The sequence below is a fragment of the Lytechinus variegatus genome, chromosome 3 (genome assembly GCF_018143015.1).
Source record: "Lytechinus variegatus isolate NC3 chromosome 3, Lvar_3.0, whole genome shotgun sequence".
Taxonomy (NCBI): Eukaryota; Metazoa; Echinodermata; class Echinoidea; order Temnopleuroida; family Toxopneustidae; genus Lytechinus; species Lytechinus variegatus.
The window spans coordinates 3256361-3279057 of record NC_054742.1 but is presented as its reverse complement, the minus strand read 5'-3'; the positions used below and the strand labels follow the sequence as shown (position 1 = coordinate 3279057).

The window sequence follows — 22697 nt, the reverse complement described above, 5'->3', positions numbered from 1 at the left end:
AAGTTTCATGTAACAGATCCATTTGCTTTCACCCAGTTCAGAGTTATGATACATGTACTTCGATAAACTTAACCTTGGTTAAGAATTTCAGTTGATTACATCATAAGGATTCGCAAAACTGAAGTCATATTGCAAGCAGTATCTCTTCAAAGAATTTGATTGGTCTACACTTTATTTTCGTAATATAGGTCACAAGTTTCCTGTCTGTATCTCTTTTGAACACCTCATATCACACCATAGAGATATATATACTTCTCCATCTATCACACTGACTATATAAAATTACATAAACAAACCAATAGTGATTTCTGATTGATTCGGTTGAGTATCGTGCTTTTCTCATGAGCCAATTACACAGGTAGAATTTTCTCTCAAGTTAGCCAGAGCACAATCCTCTTCATCATAACTATTATCACTACCTTTATCATCCTAGCAGCTACAATCTGAGTCATCACCACAAATCACCATGATCTCTATCATCATCACAATCATCGGTAAATTGCCAACTCGTCCACTTCCCACATGGTCTACCTTCATTTAGTCTAATGCCATTCCCTCCATCAACACTTCATCTAACAACCATTTGGTCCAATCATCACTTCCTCTCATAACCAGTTGGTCTAATATCCATTTTATTCTCATTAATTTCGCCGAATTAACACTTAGTTCAATCAGACCAATTGGTATATTGACTAAATGGCTATTGGACCAACTGGTTACTAGGTGAAATGGTGAGTGGACGAAATGGCAATTAGCCCATGTGGATAGTGGATGAAATGATGGAAGACCAAATGATAGATGAGTTGCCAATTGGACGAATTGGCAGTAGACCAATTGAAAATAAACATCATTATCATTGTCGTCATCATCACCACCATCATCAACATCAGCAACATATTCATCATAATCACCACCACCATCGTCATCATTGTCTTTCAGTAAAGGACAAGTCCACCCCAACAAAAACTTGATTTGAATAAAAAGAGAAAAAATCAACAAGCATAACACTGAAAATTTCATCAAAATCGGATGTAAAATAAGAAATTTATGGCATTTTAAAGTTTCGCTTCATTTCACAAAACAGTTACATGCACATCTCGGTCGGTATGCAAATGAAGAACTGATGACATCACTCACTCACTATTTCTTTTGTATTTTATTATATGAAATATTTTTATTTTCTTGTCATTGTCATGTGCAGTTAAGTTTTCATTCCTCCCTGAACACGTGGAATTCCATTATTTTAACATTTTGTGCTTCAGGCAAGGAGGTCCTAATCGTCAAATTCGTAAAAATTGAAATATTGTATAATTCAAACAATAAAAAACAAAAGAAATAGTGAGTGAGTGACATCATGGACTCTCTCATTTGGATGTAACTGGCTCGTTCACATAACTATTTTGTTAAAAATAAGTGAAACTTTGAAATGTCATAACTTTCTTATTTTACATCCGATTTTGATGAAATTTTCAGCATTGTGCTTGTCTTATTTTTCTCTATTGATTCAAATCAACATTTTTCTGAGGTGGACTTGACCTTTAAATCCATATTAAATTCATTATCAGTGGAAAGATGGTACATATCAAACCAGGTAGGACTATCTTAGTGTAGGTCTCCAATGACTTCTGATCAATTTCAAGTCCCTCACAGAGGCAGTACTAAATTGATCAATTCTTATTGCATTATTTTGTTGTGTGGATTGAACACTTTATTCAACAGCAAACATCTTTTAAACACAAAGATATAAAACAAAAGTGATATAAAATCTAATACAAATGAGATGTGTATATTAAATACATTCTTCATGATCATTATTAGATAACTATATTTGAATAATTTAAGGAAATGTAATCAACAATATTAATAATTAACTTACAATTGTTTTGTTATAATATGTAGATACAAGAATGTAAATCGTAAAGAAAATAACTGATTTTATTTACAATAAATTACCAATCACAAGATATGTAATAATGAATAGAAAATGGACGGATACATACTTTAGTGAAAGACATGGGAATACAAACAATTGATCAAAGTATATGTAAAATATATTACATAGGTTATGTAGATTCGAATCAGTGATAGGTCAATACGCCATCACATGATCATAGCTGCGAGGATGGCATTTCTTATATTCTAGGTTTTGACGTCACCTCGTCCAATATAGCTGCGTGTATTGTTAATTGCGGCATTATATTCACCAAGGTGACTTCATTTGCTACTTACCCTATGGTTGCATAATCAGGTAGTTTATCTGATGTATGCGCTAGTGGTAACACGTCGACTGCACGAAGAGCGCGCTTCAAAATTTTTCTATTATGACTTAGAGGGATCAGAGCTGCAGCAAGAATTTCGAGTTAATCAGAGAGTCACATGATGAATGCAATCTCTGATGGCGAGTCTACATAGACTCTATAATATAACAGATAATGCCTGGTCTATCTTTTTGATAACAATTCAACTCCCCTCTAAAGCTACATTTTTCCCTAGGGAGAATATTTTCCCTCAGCGCTGCACGCAAAATATAATCCCTTGGGAAAAATATAATTCCGTCGGGTAGAGGAAATGTTATATTCAAACTCTAGGTTGGCAATATCTGTATGATATATATGGATTCAATTTTTGTTAAAAGGAATATCCATCGCAGTATTGAATTTATTGTTAGATAAAATCTAAGATTATAATCATCACACACATATAGATATTATCCAAAGACAAAATATAAACTGATAGCTAAAAAAACAAGAAAAACTTCTCAATAGTTTGCTTTGGAAAAATGTTTTTATAAGCATGGCATTGGAAAAAAAAATAGCATGAGAGAGGGTGCTCAGATTCAAATTTTCACACAGAATGAATTGATAAAAAGTGGTAAAACAGCCACTACATATAATTATGCTGGATATATTGCCACTGATTTCATGAACCATCATAAACCTAACTTTTGGAATGATGTTTTTATTTTATATTCTGAAAGCCTGTTTTCTGTTAACTAAATTTGATTAACCAAATTTTAGTTGAAGTAATCTTCACTCTATAAGAATAAGATTCAAATTTTCAAATGTTTTCAATGTTTAAAATATCACTTTTTATAAACAAAATGTCAATTGTTTTCTACACTATAGGAGACACCAGAATGGGTTAATTGGGCAGGGGTCATAAGCCAGCTTAGATATTGTGTGCATCAAGTGATTTTATAAACCAAGGATTATGAAGCTAAAAACCATGCATATGGTTTTACAAAGATACCTAAACTCGCTGTTTGTGTTTTGTAGTTTCTGTAATGTCTTTCTGGTTTTCATTTCAAATATTCAGCTAATTTGAAATGTAAACAAAAAACTTCAAATTGCAATGTGAAAAAACTTATAATAAGTTATGGGTATCAGAAAAAATACAAACTTTGAAAGTGATTATATAAAAAATTCAAGACCAGCCAAGGTTTAGGACAGTTCAATAGTGATGTTAGAATGACAATCAAACATAATTACATGATTTATTCTTTACTCTCTCTGAGTTCATGATATGACTTCAAAGTCATGATTACATATAACATGAACAAGGATGATTCCACAGATCATGTGAAAAATATAGATGTATTGTAAGTTTGATGTCATTTTGTTTCTACCATAGGAACACTGATATCAGTACATGTAACATTGAAATAATATAATACATATCCACCACCCAACTAAAGTAGTTGGTATAAGTCAACTTTCTATAAATAAGTAGAAATACACCCCAAAGCCCCCCCCCACTTAAACAAGCTGCTTTTTTTTCTTCACTCACTATTTATAATAGACCACATCTATCTACTAACCTTTATGTGGGAAATTATACACTGTGTGCCTACATAATAAATTGAAGTTATATTTCATCTTTAAATGATTAAGTTGTTGATATATATTCACATGTGATTGTCTTTCAATATCATCTTAATTTAATTCTCTTAATATAAGGGTAGGTTCAGTATGAAATCCATCATATATAAAACATTGATTGAGATGAGGAATAATACATTCTAAACACTCAATGTAGACTAACCAGAAATAAAATTGTGGAACTATATCTAAAAAAATCAAGGACAAACATTGTTTCTTGAATATTGAAATGAATCACTCAATGTACAAAATAAAAACAAACATTATCATCTATAGTATGCTACATCATATAAATGTGTCATTAAATATGGAAGCAAATTAGTGAATTTAGGATATGAATTACCTGTAGTTGATGCTATTGCAAATGAACCAAAATGTACACAAACGAATTACCTCTCATGAATGCAAGGAAAAAGATAACAGATAGGAAAATGCAGTTTCCCTTTTCCATAAAAGACTAACAACCATAGGCGGCGGAAGCAGGGGGGGGGGAGGGGGACGGGATCTGACTCCTCCTAAATTCAAGGTGGGGGAACAGTGCCCCCTAAATTTATTTTGATAACTTTTTTTTTCTTGTTGAATTCTTTACCTGTGTCCATCCCAAAATTTCTGGTGGACCCCCCCTAAATTTTTTGGCTTCTGCCACCAATGCTTACACCATTGTGATAAATGTGATAAACATGCATTATTTAAATTTCCTTGAATGCCAAAATTATAGTGAAGCATTTTCAGTGTGACAATTTACTCTATTTGATTTAATTCCTAGAAACTGTATACTGTATCTATGACATCCATCAAGAAATCTCCTGTGTACAAATCTTACAGACAAAGTACTAAATGAACAAGAAATCTACATGTTTTTCATTAAAAGATGTTCATTTGTAGTTTGAAAGAATGTTATATACTAGTAAGCTGCAATCGCATTTTATGAAAATCAAAGATTTTGATTAAATGATTTATGTAATCAAGTGAAGTGTTGAGATGAGTGAGCTATAGTAACAAATATCTCCTCTCAACAAATATATGGGGTGTGATTTGATAATTATTTTTAGGAATGATATTATTTCCTCCATCACATTATCTCTGAAATATAAACCTTTTTATCTTTTTAATGGTAAAAACTGATGTGATTTTGCTCAAGTGACCCTTCAAATTATACATTTATCATGACTAGTCCCACCCCCAGTCTTACAAGGGGATTGCTTTGAGGCTTCACTAGAACATCCCAGTCATGCCCAGTTTTTTCCTATACCTCACTACCATTATCATCTTCTTCTTGTTCTACTCCAGCTTTCTTGCGATCTTCAATCATCTTTGCCAGTGAGTCCATGTCAGGTGCAGCTGAGATACTATTATTGACCTTCTTGATCTCTCTTCTCTTGGCTTGTCGAGACTTGATCAACCGTTCCCTCTCCTTCTGACCCAACAGACGTCCAGTCTTTGGTCGTGCTGATCCTTGTGGCGTTGATGGCTTGGAACCCGAGGAGTTAGAAACCAGTTCTTCGTCATCAGCTGTGAAAGCCTGTTATAAAGATAGGTAACATTATTAAAAACCACTTTAATAAAGAACATTAGTCTGCTATGAAGAAGTTTTGAGAGATCCATCAAAGTATTAGAAGGGAGAGAAATTAATCACTTTAAAATAAATGACAAAGATAAACTTGTGGGACGTTCTCATCTTGTATGTTTTGTTCCATCACAAATTCAAATTAAATAATTTACTTAACATATTAAACATAAATAAATCCCAATTTAATTCAAGTGATTGATGATTTTACAATATAAGATATTTGTGTGTAAACAACCTAGAAATACATGTTTATAGAGCTCATATTTCAATAATGTAGAAAACATAATCAAAGATATTTGAAGAACTTTTTTTTTACAAAACAAAGATCATATATCAAATAAATAAACATCATGCAAAAATAAAGGCGAAGAATCCTCCATCAACTATTGAAAAATATGGGTGCAAAATGGGAAAAATAATGCATAACATGGTTGTTATCACATTATAAAAAGACATTTTTCAGCCTAGAATAATATATTTTTTAAAATTTGTGAATAACCAAAGCAAAGCAATAACAGATTGTGAATTTCCCCTGTTGAAACACAAGTAGGCAATACCAATAAAAAAAATAATTATATACACAGTGATAAAGCAACAATTGCTTTTGTACAACTATTGTACAACAGAAGATAATGCATTTAAGGAATACAGAAGTATGGATATTAAACATATACATGTAAAACCATCAGTATTTAATGATCTCTTCTTTCACAAATTATCAAAGCTCACCTCTCTGGCCAAAACAAGTTATGCAGTGACATGGAAAGTGATAAGTTGACCAAATTTTCTTTAACGAAACATTTTATTTAAACTGTAGAATGAATGAAGATATCCTATCTCCAAGACGATAAATTGACTTTGCATAGATGACCCCCCCCAAAAAAAACCCCAATCAAATAAGTAGAAAATAGTTTTTATGTGTTTCCAAGTAATAAATATAAGATAATATGGAAAGGAGGACTGCTATCCTTTTTTTTAAATTAGGGGAGACCGGGGTTAGTTGGAACATGGGGTAAGTTGAAACATTGTAATTTTCTTTAACCCCTGTAAAATAAATTTATGCAATACTGCCCTAAATTTATTGCAACAATAATTCAACACTGTTGTATTATTAATAGCAAAAAATTGAGGGCAGTATTGCATAAATTTATTTTACAGGCTTTAAAGAAAATTACAATGTTTCAACTTACCCCATATTCCAAATAACCCCGGTCTCCCCTACTGTTAAAACCAAGTCCACAAAGCAAGTTGATTTGAGTAAAATGAACAAATGTCAAACAAGCATAAGTCTGAAATTTCACCAAAATCACTGAGATTTAAAGTGAGTTATGTTAAATTCTCTTACAATTACATTCACATCCTGGCCTGCATGCAAACAGGGGGCTGATGATGTCATACCCTCACTATCTTTTATGGTAATTTATTACAATATCAAATATTTTCAGTCTTAGTGCTTTGATAAAAAGAATCTCTTCAGTAATGCTTTGGTAAGAAGAATCTCTTTTTAATTTCTAATAAATTGAATAATGATGACATGAAGGTTCAAATTAAGGTATACATGTTTGGAATGGAAAATTGAAATAATCACATAATAATTTAAAAAAGATATAGTGAGTGTATGGCCCCAATTGTTCCCTCAATTGCATACTATTAATGATGTGCCGCTTGTGCATAACACTGGTTTGTAAAAATAAGTGAAAAATTGAAAGTGTCATAACATTTTCATTACTCCGATTTTGATGAAATTTACATGATTATGCTTGTGGGTGATTCCATACGTGTCGTACGGGACATTTAGAGAACATTTGACAGTTTTTGACAAGAAAAAACAAAAAATATTCCAGTAACTATAGGTGGTCATCAACTACTACCAGAGTGTAAGAAAAACCAAGACTTAACATGACTTGAATTCACATCCTGTATAATACAGATTAAAAATAGTAATGTGTCGTACGGACGCAGAAAAAGTGGCTTTTTTAGAAACCTCAAGTTTGTACTCAAAAGTCTGTGAGTTGGGCAGATAAATTTCATAGAAACTGAACTCAAATTGACACTCAATTACCCAAGAACAAACACATTTATAAAAGAAAGCAAAATAAACATTCATGAATAAATAAAGCAAATTATAATTTTCGAGAACATTGTGGCGTACGGGACATTCAAAATGTGTCGTACGGGACATTCAAAATGTGTCGTACGGGACATCTCTAAATTGAAGCCAAACTTTCTTACTTTATGTCACTTTGACTTCTTCAATCACATTATTTGGCTGATGATAATGATAATCATATCAAACTAAGACATTCATTAGGTTAGAAACCGCTATTAGGTGAATATTTCTGTCAATACATCATAAACAAAATAATGTGTCGTACGGGACAATTGTGTGTCGTACAGGACACTTCTGTGTCGTACGGGACACTTGTGTGTTGTACAGGCACTTGCGTGTTGTACTGGGCAGCCTGAAACATGAACTTTTTATCAATCAGAAGGAGCATTGCCCCTAAATTCTTGCTAATTTATGAAAAATCTTTTAATAAGTAGTCATTCAGGACAATACAATTCAGTAACCTCAATATATACAACTGGGAACAATATGTTATAATTTTTTTCATGATGGGAAATGTACAAGTGTTCACAGCATTTTTACGAGCTGAAAAACTTCAGGTTTTGTGTGAAGTTATATTTTAGGGAATTAATTGATGATTTCCAAACACTATTTAAACAATGAATAAATGAAACTTTGTGTAAATTATGGGGCTAAAATGTTATGATTTTTTTATATAAATGTATATCTATATGATATATGTCACAACTGTCACTTTTTTTGCTTTTTTGGGTCACAATTTTTTTTAAGAAATGCGGTTCTACTTTTTCAAACCCATCTGCATTTCATGAAACCATATGGTTTGTCTTATTTTCCAGATTTTTTTTTACAACTTGAAAAAAGTAAGGAGTTTCAATACTGTATATAAAAAAATAGTGATCATCAAGGGAAGTCCGAATAGAAGATCATGATTGATATGTATTTTTTTTTACATCTTATAATAATTCCACATTAGCATGCAAGAGGAAGTCATCTTCCAGGCTAGGTTGAAATAATTATAAAAGTTTTCTTTTCATGCTCAATGAAAAGAAATTAACCTGCTCTGATCAGTGAAAATCACCAGTTTAGCTGAAGGGATTCACAAAAGAATAAGCCTACATGAAATCAATTAAAATGTTTAGAATCACCTATTTCATGTTTTATGGAGATAAACAAAGTACTTTTTCAGTTCACTTTATGTTAAATCAATTAAATGAATTTAAATATGCCTACTATTTATGGTTTCTGAATCCAAATCCTGCAATTAAATGCATTATTATATTGTGTGTCGTACGGGACATTTTTTAATAGGACAATCATTGAAAAATGAAGGGCAGTAATTAGATCCTTATGAGATAAATCGATCACCCATGGGTCAAACAAAGAGAAACTGATTTTATGAAATTGCATCATCAAAAATAAAATTGTAGGAAAAACTTTTGCATTGTCATGTGTCGTATGGGACATTGCCAAAAATAGGTTCGGAAAAATCAGGGCTGCCCCTATTATGGATCATGAAAATGTTGTAGATATTATTTGGAACCATCAATGATATATTATTCTATTGACCTGCAATATTTTCAATCTTCTCTTGCTTTGCAAATAATTGTTTCAGGCAGAATTTGTACTTGACTATTCAATGAGCAAAATTATTGAAAATTTAAAATTCCACTGTTCTCCCCCCAAAAAACTATATCTGTCTTCACTTTTGGTTAAAACTCATAATTTTCATAAAATTTAGGTATCATAGTAAAATATTACACTACTTATGACTTATTGAAAGCATTTTGAAATTTATGATATTTCTGAAGTTCTAGTGTGGAATCGCCGTTGTGTGATTCTTCTCTTTTCATTCAACCTAAACAAGATCATGGTAGGGGGAATTTACAAAAAAAAAAATATCAAATCACATTATCATTGGTACTCAACTAAGTGAGTAACAATATTTACAGATTCGGTCAGATACATAAAAAGTAGCAAAAGATCATGCTTCAGCAATTGCTTTTAATGCATAACCCTTTTCTTGCCTTCAGGAAGCAATTGCTAGGGTTTGAACAATAGTGACATCACGCTGGTGCGAACACGACTCACAGAAAAGGCAGGACTCCAACACAAAGGTGTGGCAGTGCAAATTACCGCTTCTTTCAGATAACATTTTTTCCTGAGACGTGGTGCCAAACTAACTTGTTTCTTTTTTATAAATTTACCTCTTTGGCATTTGGTCTGCACTTATTAGGAAGAGAACATGTACATGAAGGTTACGGTACACCTTGGGGTTCTATCTCAGGTGCTTAAATATGAAAAAAAAAGCACAAATGCTCTTATCAAGCAAACGCTCAAGCTGCTTTGACGGAGCTTAAAAAACCCCAAGTAAATGCTAAAACGCACAAGCGAAATGTTCGCTGTATGCATACGCTTTTTAGCAATATCTCAGTCATCAAAGAAATGCTAGCAGTCAGTTAGCAATTGCTTGCTCATTTTCATGCATACGGAATCAAGCCAAGAAAAAGTCTAGAAAAAGCAATTGCTACTTTTTATGCAACTGACCCATTGCGGTAATGATATGTGTATTTTAAGTGTTCCTTAGTTGGCCTTCTATGTTGATCAAAATCTGATGTGTAAAGGTGACGAGATGTCAGATCTCAAATATCATTGTGACAGTGATGGAAACTTACTACTATAGCTTCAAAAATCTGTGAGTGATGGGTAATAACTACATAAGATGAATAAATACTGTACAAATAACAGGTATCAGTACGGTAGTCATATGCAATAGTTTAGTTTCATAGGAACAGGGTTTGCAGGTGACAGGGTGATTCTAGTGGAAAATTGTTATGGTAACTCTTGGTACAATCCTTATAACCATGTACATGTTTGACATCAGGATTGTGTCATAATAAGTTGTGCAATCATTCAATGCAGAAGAGCATGTTAAAAGAAATTCATTCAGCAACTGCAATGTGAATGTAAAAATTCAAGGATTTAAAACAAATATAAAAGCAACAAGGCATATCTGCCATAGATTATGTTTACCATCTACGATTAGACAGGGTAAAGGTATTGTGCACATGCTGGTTGTTCAGAAATTGTTTTTCAAATCAAGTATGAATTGTGCAGAAAATGAGCTTAACTCACTTGTGAAATCACTGCATAATTTAGGTTGGATAAATATCCCTACAATAAGATCTTAATTTGGGCAAACACCACAAAACTCAAACTGACCTGTGTAACTGATCTTTCACTGCACAGACAAATAAAATAAGAACAAGGGCATAAAAATAAAAAAGGAAGAAAGAAACTGAAATTATAAAGTTCTTGATTGAATTTACAACTTTATCAAAATATTAGTAGCACTGTATGATATCTACTTAATGACAGCATTTAACTTTTCTAATGCCTAACAACATATTCTTCATATATTTGACATGCAGTGAAATATCAGTTACTCTCAAAATCTAAAGAAATAAAGAAATAACTGGAAAACTTAGAAATAATGTAGAATATTAATGTGCACAATAACAAATAGAGGTTTACTAGGGCCTTTGGAGAAATAAGTGTTTGTAAACATCAGAGATTATATTTTTGAAGGAAAAAAAAGCTGGAAAAGTGATAAAAATTCATAACGATCACAAACTTTAAAAATATTGAAATAAAGAATGAATTGAAATTGAATTTAATCATTGGAAGATTGAATTTAAAAAAAGATATGGTGCACTAATTTGAAGTATTTTATAAATCTTGAATTTTTTTCTTCTATGCATCCCTTTCACATACTAATTTGCTCATTTCTTCCTCCAAGAAATGTAGACAAGCATGACAGCGTGGATTGATGCTCTTACTGAGCATTCCCTCCTACAAAGAAGATTAATAACAATACCTTCATGAGCACTGAGAAAAACTAATTTCTAAATTATCATCACATATCTTTTTGATGAAATTGTTAATACTGGCATATAAATGTTTTTTTATCATAATCTTTCATTCATATCTGGTTTAAGATTGTCAAAAGAGTATATTTAAGAAAAGAAAGGAAGAATCCTTAGAAGAAGATTCACATTCCTTTCTAACAAGTCCACCCGTATGTAATAAATTAGTAATGCGTGACATACATGTAAAAAACATGAAGTAGTATTAAAAGCAAACTTCTATCAATTTCTGATTTTATTTTATAAGTAATGCATCACAAAGAACTGCTTAACTTGAGGCAAAAAATTGAGGTGATTTATTTTAGTGCATATACAAGTGGATGTATGCAGTTACATGATCCTATGTGGATTAGATTAAATTAAGTTTATGAATACTTTATGCACGTAATAATGTTTGATTACACTAGGTGTTATACTCAGTTATATACAATTAATGATGTACAGTATACACATTACCTATATAAAAGAACACATTCATCACGAATAAAATGGTATTTTCATATCCAGTACCAATCTGGAGTTGTCCAAGGAAACATTATTTAACAAAGGCAAATTAAATTTGAAGAATTCATTTCATTGTTTTAAAATAGAAATCTAGGTCAATTTTCCTTTCTGATGAACTAATTTTGAAGGAAAAAATGTCCCTGAGCCAGGAAAAAACAAAACAAAAAACAATGAGTTTTATTAGAAAACCTACTTGATAAATGAAATAAGAAGTGCAGTGATACAATAACTTACACTCTTATGTCCTGCTCGATAGCTGGATTCATCTCTCTTGAATTGACTATTGATCCGATCGGCTATCTTCATCATCTTCTCATCTTCCGTCAAACCAGATTCCTCTTTCTCCAAGTAATCTTGAAACTGTTTCTTGCCTTCTCCTTTAAACTTCATGGTCTGTGTGCGTTCATACCGTACACGCTGGACACGTTCCTTTACCATTGCTATCTGACGTTCTCTTTCATCCTACACAATCAAAAACATCATTTCATAATGCTTTCATTTGTATTCTCTAGATAAATCTCATTCTATTCAATGAAACACCTGGATATACTGCATTTTTACTAATGCAATTATAAGAAAATTCACTATGGCCACAATACTTGCTACATTATTTTCCAGTCTAAAAAAGATCTACATTCTCTATAAAATCAAATATGTAATATCTTTCTCATTAATTGTCTAGCCTCTAGCCATTGATTTCTTTATACTCCTGTGGGAAAGAGAGTGGGGTTCAATTTCTCATATATCTTAAGGAAATCTTAATTCTCTCACCTTCTTTTTATTTTCTACCATAGTTTTCTGTCTCTCTCCCAGGCCCAAGATGGTGGTGGCAGCATCCTGAATGCGAGTCTTACGCATCTCCAAACGTTCTTTGAGCTACAAGGAAAACATATAAAAATGAACTGGAAAGTATATCTTCTACTTCTTATGTAAATCTTGGCTTTTTGAGTATATGTATGGGATACCTTCCATGCTGCCATGCTTGATAAGAAATTATTTTTATTCATTTAATTCATTTCAATTTACACTTTATATCTGCTTCTGCATATATGAAAGAGTGAATTAAAAAAATATTTTTGTGTGAATATATACATAATTTACAATTCTTGTAATGGCAATGTCAATTCATGAAATAAAATTCAATATTTAAACTGAAAGGATGACACTAGATAGAAGCATGGAAGAAGGATCTACGAACAAAGTAAATTCATATTATAGAAGTCAATGTACCATCGGAGAAACAAACATACTTACCTCATTAGCTCTCTTTTGTCTTTCCTTCTCCAGTTTCCATTGTGCATTGCTATGATGAGATAGAAGCATCTTGGACAAGTGTTGTTTCTCATCTTCAGACATGTCTACATCAACTACAGTCTTTTCTCGTATTAGACCTGGACCAGGCTGAAAATAAAAGTTAACTCATTCCATTAAATCGTGGACCACATAGGGTTAGGGATTGATGCAAAGAGGAAAGCACAGCCCCAAATAATAATGGCAGAAAAAAACCCCCACAAGAGCAAATTGCAAGACCGGATACTGATAAGTTTACCTAACAACTCAACAGATACAGCAAATTCAATTATTATGATAGAATTAATGACTTGAGAGATAGGAAAGATATACACCACAAATTGAGAGGCAAAAAAAAATCCTTAATTTCTAATGTCCCAGTGATATAGAGATAAGTGATGTTTGATTACTTTCTACCAAGAAAATTAATTGAGATGTGTTGAAGTGTTGTCTTGGTTTGTAAGGCAAAAGGAGGTAGAATTGAGTAAAGGCATTATGCTTTTGAAAATCGGTATAATTTTGGAACCAATGGCCCCCAATACTTTTGTCAAAACCTGACATGGTCTAATATCTAACAGGCAGATTGAACAAAATATACTTGACTTAGACACCATTCTCATTATACTGTCTAAAACTGGTTTACTGGAAACCGGTTCAGGAAACCAGTTCGGAGGATTGCTTTGCTAGCATTCCCATATGATCACCCAAAAGTAGTTTTCAAAACCATTAACCTTAAAGCGGTCTTGTTGCTATGGGAACACTCTCAGAGGGGTGACATGTTTTGCACAAAATTTGAAACCGCAGCGTAGGCATTCCACATAGTGTGTGTAGTGCGCTCACTTCGCGAAATATGGTTGTGTCCTCATTTACGCTAAAACCGGTTTAATTAGGCAAAGCAATCTTCAAAACTACATTGCGAGGTAGTTTTCTGAACCGATTTGGAAGATCTCTTCCAATACCGCTTCGACCTTTCTCATTACACGTTACACTAGTTTCCACTGAACAAGTTTCCAGTAACTAGTTTTATGACGGTAGTGAGAACGGTGTCTTAAATTAACCATTTTCAGCATGCCTTGAAACCCCCGGAGGGGCGAAGGGCCACTTGCATCGACGAGTGGATACCATGCGCAATCCCCAAAAACATGTTAAAAAAAAAGGATGTCTTTTTCAAAATAGGGCACATTAAGTATATACGTAATGAGGGTGTCAAAAACACTGAATTAATGAAAAAAGGGTTTCTATTTTGCTAGGAAAGCTATGTGTTAAGGGTGAAATTTGTGAGGGTATAAAAAAGACTAAAATATTTTATAAAGGATGTACTTTTTATCCCAACAGTCAACACTACGTGTTTAGAGTTCAATTTGCGCTAGGTGTGGGAGGTGGGGCTGGGGCCGTACTATACCCAATGATGCAGGTAAAGGTAAAACCGACAACCGAAGTCCGTGACATCTAACAATTAACATATCGCTGTAATTGTTTAGGGGTTCAATTCAGAGAATACTTGCCAAGGGTATCTTTTTGTTTCAAATACTTGTTACGGGTTGGGTTTCACATGCCAATACTTGGTAAGGGTTGTATTTTGGAATATGGAAAATACTTGTTTAGGATGCTTTTCAAAACCCCATGGTCACGCATGGTATCCACTTGGGCTTGAAACAATAAATGCACTAGAACAGAAGAGAGAATTCACACAGATGACCATGGCTCCGGAAAAAAAATACTTAGCAATTGATTGTACAGTTGTAGAACAAAATTTTAAACCATTGATTGCATTGACAACAATGTTCACTCAATTATTAAGATCAGTCATAAAAATCAGTCACATGATCAGTTTACTCTATTTTATGGGATCTTGATAAACTGAGCAAAGACAATTATCAAAACATTGTTTGTATAGCTATACTTACCTGTAATAAGGTCAAAAACATTGAGACAATTTTCCCCTAGCATAGCAAAAATCATGCAAGGTGAGATGAGAAAAATACTTTTTACTTAATTGAATTAGCATACACATAAAATTTTGGTTAATGTTGATATAATTTAGGTGAAAGTTAGAACCATTATTTACATTATTTCATGCACTCTATTACCCTTTTTACACAGGATTTTCTTAACCCCGGACTATCGCTAACCCCGTACTATCCTTAACCCCGTACTATTTTTTTTCCTTTTCACACATGCCAAATTGTTATTGCTAAACCCGGATAAGGAATGCTTGCTTTTCACACACGAAACTCGCTAACCCCGGACTAGTGGTTTTTGTCCATCATTCGTAGTACAAGTACTTCACTCGTACACTTTTTACACACGCTACAATTTCCTTAACCCCGTACTATAGGTGGGGCCAAATTGCCATTTAGCCCCACCTATAGTACGGGGTTAAGCTTAGCCCACTTTCGTTTTACACTAGCGATCTTAACCCCGTACTCTCGCTCTTAGCACCGCAATTGCTGGGATCACTCTGCTTTTTTGCAGGGCCAAATAATCCCGTACTAAAGGAGGGGTTAGCCCACTTTGCAAAAATGCTGTGTAAAAAGAAAGTGGGCTAAGCTTAACCCCGTACTATACGTGGGGCTAAATGGCAATTTAGCCCCACCTATAGTACGGGGTTAAGGAAATTATAGCGTGTGTAAAAAGGGGGATATAAGTGAGAGGTTTGTATATTAGGTCTGGTATCATTTATCTATTTATTTTTTAAACGAAGAAGTGATATATTTGGTAAAAAAGTTAGCAACACCACATAATTCTATTTACATCCCCTCTAATCTAATACTAGCCATTGACCTTATGAACATGACAAAACTAGAGAAAGAATAATAAGATAAACAACAGCTGGGGAGAAAGTAATAATGCTATATAATATGATGCATATGTATGTACATAACAGAAGCACACTACAATAAACATGCAGGTAAACTTGCATGATATCATAATTCACATTACATTTCATTATTCACCTGCAAGAGTAATAATCATGTGACCAAAAGTTTAAAAGACCACATGCATGTACCTTGCTTGAGAGAAAAAATATTGATCTCTAAAAACATGTTCTTCTCTTCATACACATAAACATTTATGATTGGTTTTGATGATATGCAGATACTAAGCTTGACATTTTAATGGTACATTCAACTATTCACCATTAGACTGAGGACAGAGTATTTGTTTTTATGAGCATGTTTGAACAACGCTTGGGCCAGTGGATATGCAATTATGATATTAAAATTAATTTAAATGGCTACAGCATATTTCAATTAATTTGTTTAATTATATGTTTTCAGAATAACACACAATATATATATATCTGTGCTGTCCTTCATTCTTAAAACCCCACAAACAACCAAGTGTGATCCCTCAGACATTTTTCACAATGTAAGCAAAAACAAGAATCATTGTTTGATTTACACTGTATCCCCTCCTTTTTTTTAGAAACATGGTTTGCAACGCTTTTAAATTGGTCACATCAAAAAATTTTTTTTTTTTAAAGCACTTAAGATGACATTACAACATGTAAAAACAAAAATGCATGGCTCCACAAGCAACTTTTATCAACAAATAACAAATATAATTTTGATGGTTTTTGCGTTGGTTCAATGCTTGATTTATCAAGAAAAAAGAGAAAAGAACAACTGTATAATGCTGACACTGTATTTTGATGCACACAAATCACTGCATTGATTAGTGCCAAAATAGATAATACAGCCTTCACAGTCACCGCAGTTTCAAAGAATGGGAAGGCACAACTATTCAACAATCCACATTACCCAAAAGAGTGACAATCCGAGAAAAAAGAGGTAAAATAAGAAAGGATTCTTTTTTCTTCTAATGTTGCACTTATCCTTAGTATGGTACCATAAGCTTAGACCCAGTATTAGTTTTCATTTGATATTTATCCTAATATCAATACTAAACTATTGGCACATGCATATATATTTTTGTCATCTATGCAGGTTGAGGATGTGATATCACTGCTTGACATAACAGAATACCAATTCACCAGAAACTGGAAAGCCAAAAACAGATAGGAGGGTTTTGGATCTTTGGGATGAAAAGCGCCTTTGTTCTTTTATGCAATAACTTCAATCAACTCACCAGATCCTCAGCTTTGGGTGGTGCCCCAAAATGTACCCCTTTCTTGCCCTTTTTCTTGGGCTTTTCAGAGAGGTAAGCAGTAGATTAAAACAAATGGCAAAATAGACACCCACAATTAATAACAAGAGCTTTGATCTTAATTTGTTATAATTCTTGTTCCATCCACATACTTCACAGGTTTTTTTTTCAGTCAGAAGTATCATTATCTATACTGATTCAATATGACAGAAAGCATACCTTAGACACGATAATTCACATACAACAATATAAAAGTCAGGTCTTACATACCCAAACCAGATCTATAAGTGAAATTGACAAATTATACATGTATACCAAATGAAAGCTCATGAAAAATTGAACACAGCAATGCAAGCTTTACGCATTTTCACCGCTTACCAGATAAATACTTTGCTAAAATAATTATTGGGCTTCAAAAATAGGCTTTGAAACCATGACATCATGTTGTGATTCAATTGGTTCGCACAGAGAAAAAACGGGTGATATTTCTGCTTTTCATATATAGTGCAGTTTATTTCCTTCACTTTTATCACATTGAGGCCGAGATCTCAAGGGGGCGGGGCGGCCTGGGAGGCCCCCCTACCCTCGGCCATATGAACTCCCAAAACACCCCGGCCTAAATAGGGCTAAGCAAAATATGTAAATCACCTAATTCCGCACGAGCAGAAATTTTGTACACTAATATGAAAGGCCTTTTTTTTTTAAGTCTTCCTCCTCTTATTTTCCTCTTCTTTTTTTTCTCCCCTCTTTTCCATATTTTTTCTCTTCTTTTCTTTTTTTCTCTGCCAGTGGGGGGGGGGGGGCCCTCACCCTTCCCCCTGGATCCGCCTATGGTGCTGTACTGTAGCTCATAAATTGTCCATTTGTCAATTTCACTTTTAGTTTCAATCTGTGTCTTTGTACTGTGTGTTGATAATAATTTTGTTTTTTTTAATACTTCCCATTCTACTCCAGCCAAAGTCTATAAAGAGACAACTATAAACTAAATGTAACTTTAATATCATATACATATGCATGTAAGGTTCTCTAATATACCATTTTCAGAGAAAACCACAAATTTCCATGTACAAATAAATATTAGAGTTTGTGCCAATAAAACTTGTATTATTAGTATGCTATAAAAAGTGCAAGATTCTATATAAAATACAGCTTACCTCATCCCCAAAGTTCACCTAATTTAGTTCCAGGAAATGATTTGAATGAAATGAAATTATTATGGGAGATGAAGAAGTGATAGGGCAAAAACTTTAATTCAACACACATGATTAATAAATACTATTATAGAAATAGGAATACATCATTGATTGATTCATTCTTAGAACCAATATTAAAAATTCTGAAAGCCATAAAATGACATCTAACCAACAGTTTGAGGTATTTTAATCTTCATCAAATCCATCACAATTACTCTGAATGGAAATCAGATTGCAAATACAACTAAGGTGCCAACAATAATATGATTTGTAAAGAATTAGGATTGGTGCTAATACTGTGTATAACATGACATATCCTTCCTGGTTTTAAAAGGATCAGCTGCAAATTAAAAGGGCATTAGTACTATTATACAATGAAATCAATATCACTGTAAATCTTAGATAATACAAGAATGAGGCCGACACGCAATATAGTGTAATATGAAATATGAATGCATTTTTGCATACCTTCTTTTTCTCTTTCTCTCTTTCAAAAGAGACCTCTCTTTTCTTTTGTTCTTCTTGAGCCAACCTCTCTGCTTCAGCACGTTCCTCTGCTGCTTTACGTCTTTGTTCTCTCCGGGCAGCCAAACGATCTTGCATCTTGAAGAATAGATAAAAAAATGTTAATTGCTAATTTCTATGGATCTGTTACATCACTACACTCAGACACATATGAAGTGAATATTAAAATAATATTCAATGACAAAAAAGAGGAGAATCTAATCTCTTTGTATAAACATTATCTGTCTAAAAAAAACCCAAAACAACCCTCTTTACCAAACTTTACAGTAGTCACTCCTATAACACTGAGCTCCTTACCACAGTATTGTCTGATGCGTCATGGAATAGAAACCTACATATTCATGTTAACACTTAAAATGCCAATGTTAATTAAAAAGTTTGATATCATAAAACAAGATATGCATTTCATCATAAAAAAATATATATCTCAGAAGAGTATGATGAAAGACATTCTCAGCACAAATTTGATAGGAATCAGTTTGATGAGGTATGACCACATGAAGACCATACTAGTCACTATCGGTGTATTAATGGCCTGGTTCTAGGAATCAGTTTGATGAGGTATGACCACATGAAGACCATACTAGTCACTATCGGTGTATTAATGGCCTGGTTCTAGGAATCAGTTTGATGAGGTATGACCACATGAAGACCATACTAGTCACTATCGGTGTATTAATGGCCTGGTTCTAGGAATCAGTTTGATGAGGTATGACCACATGAAGACCATACTAGTCACTATCGGTGTATTAATGGCCTGGTTCTAGGAATCAGTTTGATGAGGTATGACCACATGAAGACCATACTAGTCACTATCGGTGTATTAATGGCCTGGTTCTAGGAATCAGTTTGATGAGGTATGACCACATGAAGACCATACTAGTCACTATTGGTGTATTAATGGCCTGGTTCTAGGAATCAGTTTGATGAGGTATGACCACATGAAGACCATACTAGTCACTATCGGTGTATTAATGGCCTGGTTCTAGGAATCAGTTTGATGAGGTATGACCACATGAAGACCATACTAGTCACTATCGGTGTATTAATGGCCTGGTTCTAGGAATCAGTTTGATGAGGTATGACAACATGAAAACCATACTAGTCACTATCGGTGTATTAATGGCCTGGTTCTAGGAATCAGTTTGATGAGGTATGACCACATGAAAACCATACTAGTCACTATCGGTGTATTAATGGCCTGGTTCTAGGAATCAGTTTGATGAGGTATGACCACATGAAGACCATACTAGTCACTATCGGTGTATTAATGGCCTGGTTCTAGGAATCAGTTTGATGAGGTATGACCACATGAAGACCATACTAGTCACTATCGGTGTATTAATGGCCTGGTTCTAGGAATCAGTTTGATGAGGTATGACCACATGAAGACCATACTAGTCACTATCGGTGTATTAATGGCCTGGTTCTAGGAATCAGTTAGATGAGGTATGACCACATGAGAACCATACTAGTCACTATCGGTGTATTAATGGCCTGGTTCTAGGAATCAGTTTGATGAGGTATGACCACATGAAGACCATACTAGTCACTATCGGTGTATTAATGGCCTGGTTCTAGGAATCAGTTTGATGAGGTATGACCACATGAAAACCATACTAGTCACTATCGGTGTATTAATGGCCTGGTTCTAGGAATCAGTTTGATGAGGTATGACCACATGAAGACCATACTAGTCACTATCGGTGTATTAATGGCCTGGTTCTAGGAATCAGTTTGATGAGGTATGACCACATGAAGACCATACTAGTCACTATCGGTGTATTAATGGCCTGGTTCTAGGAATCAGTTTGATGAGGTATGACCACATGAAGACCATACTAGTCACTATCGGTGTATTAATGGCCTGGTTCTAGGAATCAGTTAGATGAGGTATGACCACATGAGAACCATACTAGTCACTATCGGTGTATTAATGGCCTGGTTCTAGGAATCAGTTTGATGAGGTATGACCACATGAAAACCATACTAGTCACTATCGGTGTATTAATGGCCTGGTTCTAGGAATCAGTTTGATGAGGTATGACCACATGAAGACCATACTAGTCACTATCGGTGTATTAATGGCCTGGTTCTAGGAATCAGTTTGATGAGGTATGACCACATGAAGACCATACTAGTCACTATCGGTGTATTAATGGCCTGGTTCTAGGAATCAGTTTGATGAGGTATGACCACATGAAGACCATACTAGTCACTATCGGTGTATTAATGGCCTGGTTCTAGGAATCAGTTTGATGAGGTATGACCACATGAAGACCATACTAGTCACTATCGGTGTATTAATGGCCTGGTTCTAGGAATCAGTTTGATGAGGTATGACCACATGAAGACCATACTAGTCACTATCAGTGTATTAATGGCCTGGTTCTAAACATTTGGTTCTATTCAATGGGTCGAATTAGGTATTCAATAGGTCATATCTCGGGACTGTTGAACAGATTTCTACCAATATTGGGTTGTGTATGTGTATTATGATTCTCTAATAAGATAGGAAAATAATACAAGATGAAATACCAAAACCCAAACTAATTGTGCCTTCACCACTTCAGTAAATTAGAAAAAACAACTATGCATATCAAATGAATAGATCCTTGAACATGGAAAATGAGATACAGTGGGAAATACATCAATGAAATAAATAAACTTAGTACAGTAAGTGCATATTATATCATTTGAAAATGCAATTAATATTCTCAAACTTTGTATAATAAATATGTCCAGGAGATGATCTGAAATAAATAGTTAAAAATCAGAAAATTCCCAATCATGACTCCTATTCAGAACGCTATTTGTTAGCTTGGATAATAATCTAGAATAGTGTCTAGAAGTGACTATTGAGAAGTACAACGTAAGCATTCATGATAAAGAACAATCTTAAACAAATCCGTCACTGATGTAAGAGATGAATTATCTTACAGTGTACTTAGTAAATAAGTTTTTAACAAGTGGAATGCCTCTGGCCGTCTCACCTGCATCACGCGGTTCAATATAGCAGCAGTGCTGACTTTGAATACTACTCTAACTCGCACAAGATGTTCAGTGATACATGGTTACTCTTATGTCCACTTTTTATGAACTAGACCAATAAACTTACAGAGATATGATGGTTATTCACCAAAAAACCCCAACATGGCCAAAGTTCATTGACCTTACATGACCTTTGACCATGATCATGTGACGTGAAACTCAAACAGGATATTCAGTGATACTTGATTACTCTTATGTACAAGTTTCATGAATCAGATCCATAAACTTTCAAAGTTATGATGGTAATTCAACAGATACACCCAATTCGGCCAAAGTTCATTGACCTTTGACCTTGGTCATGTGACCTGAAATGTGCACAGGATGTTCAGTGATACTTGATTACTCTAATGTCCAAGTTTAATGAACTAGCCCAATAAACTTCCAAAGTTATGATGGTAATTCAACAGATACCCCCGATTCGGCCAAAGTTCATTGACCCTAATGACCTTTGACCTTAATCATGAGACCTGAAACTTGCACAAAATTTTCAGTGATGCTTGATTACTATTATGTCCAAGTTTCATGAATCAGATCCATAAATTTTCAAAGTTATGATGGGAATTC

At 33.8% G+C, this 22697-nt stretch overlaps 1 protein-coding gene across 6 annotated transcripts in view; it reads right to left on the bottom strand.

Moving 5' to 3' along the window:
- Positions 1-5021: 5021 nt before the first annotated feature.
- LOC121409999 (trichohyalin-like) overlaps positions 5022-22697 on the bottom strand; it is an 80650-nt gene continuing 62974 nt past the window's right edge. For 4 of the 6 annotated variants that reach the window (XM_041601799.1, XM_041601800.1, XM_041601805.1 and 1 more), the window contains 7 exons: positions 19026-19160; positions 18519-18536; positions 17347-17406; positions 13219-13365; positions 12736-12840; positions 12199-12426; positions 5022-5400 (listed from right to left, as the gene is read on the bottom strand). In XM_041601799.1, the coding sequence (XP_041457733.1) occupies positions 5125-5400; positions 12199-12426; positions 12736-12840; positions 13219-13365; positions 17347-17406; positions 18519-18536; positions 19026-19160 (969 nt within the window). In that variant the 3' untranslated portion in view covers positions 5022-5124. The remainder of the gene's footprint in view (positions 5401-12198; positions 12427-12735; positions 12841-13218; positions 13366-17346; positions 17407-18518; positions 18537-19025; positions 19161-22697) is intronic. The other 2 variants (XM_041601803.1, XM_041601804.1) reach the window with 2 other exon arrangements.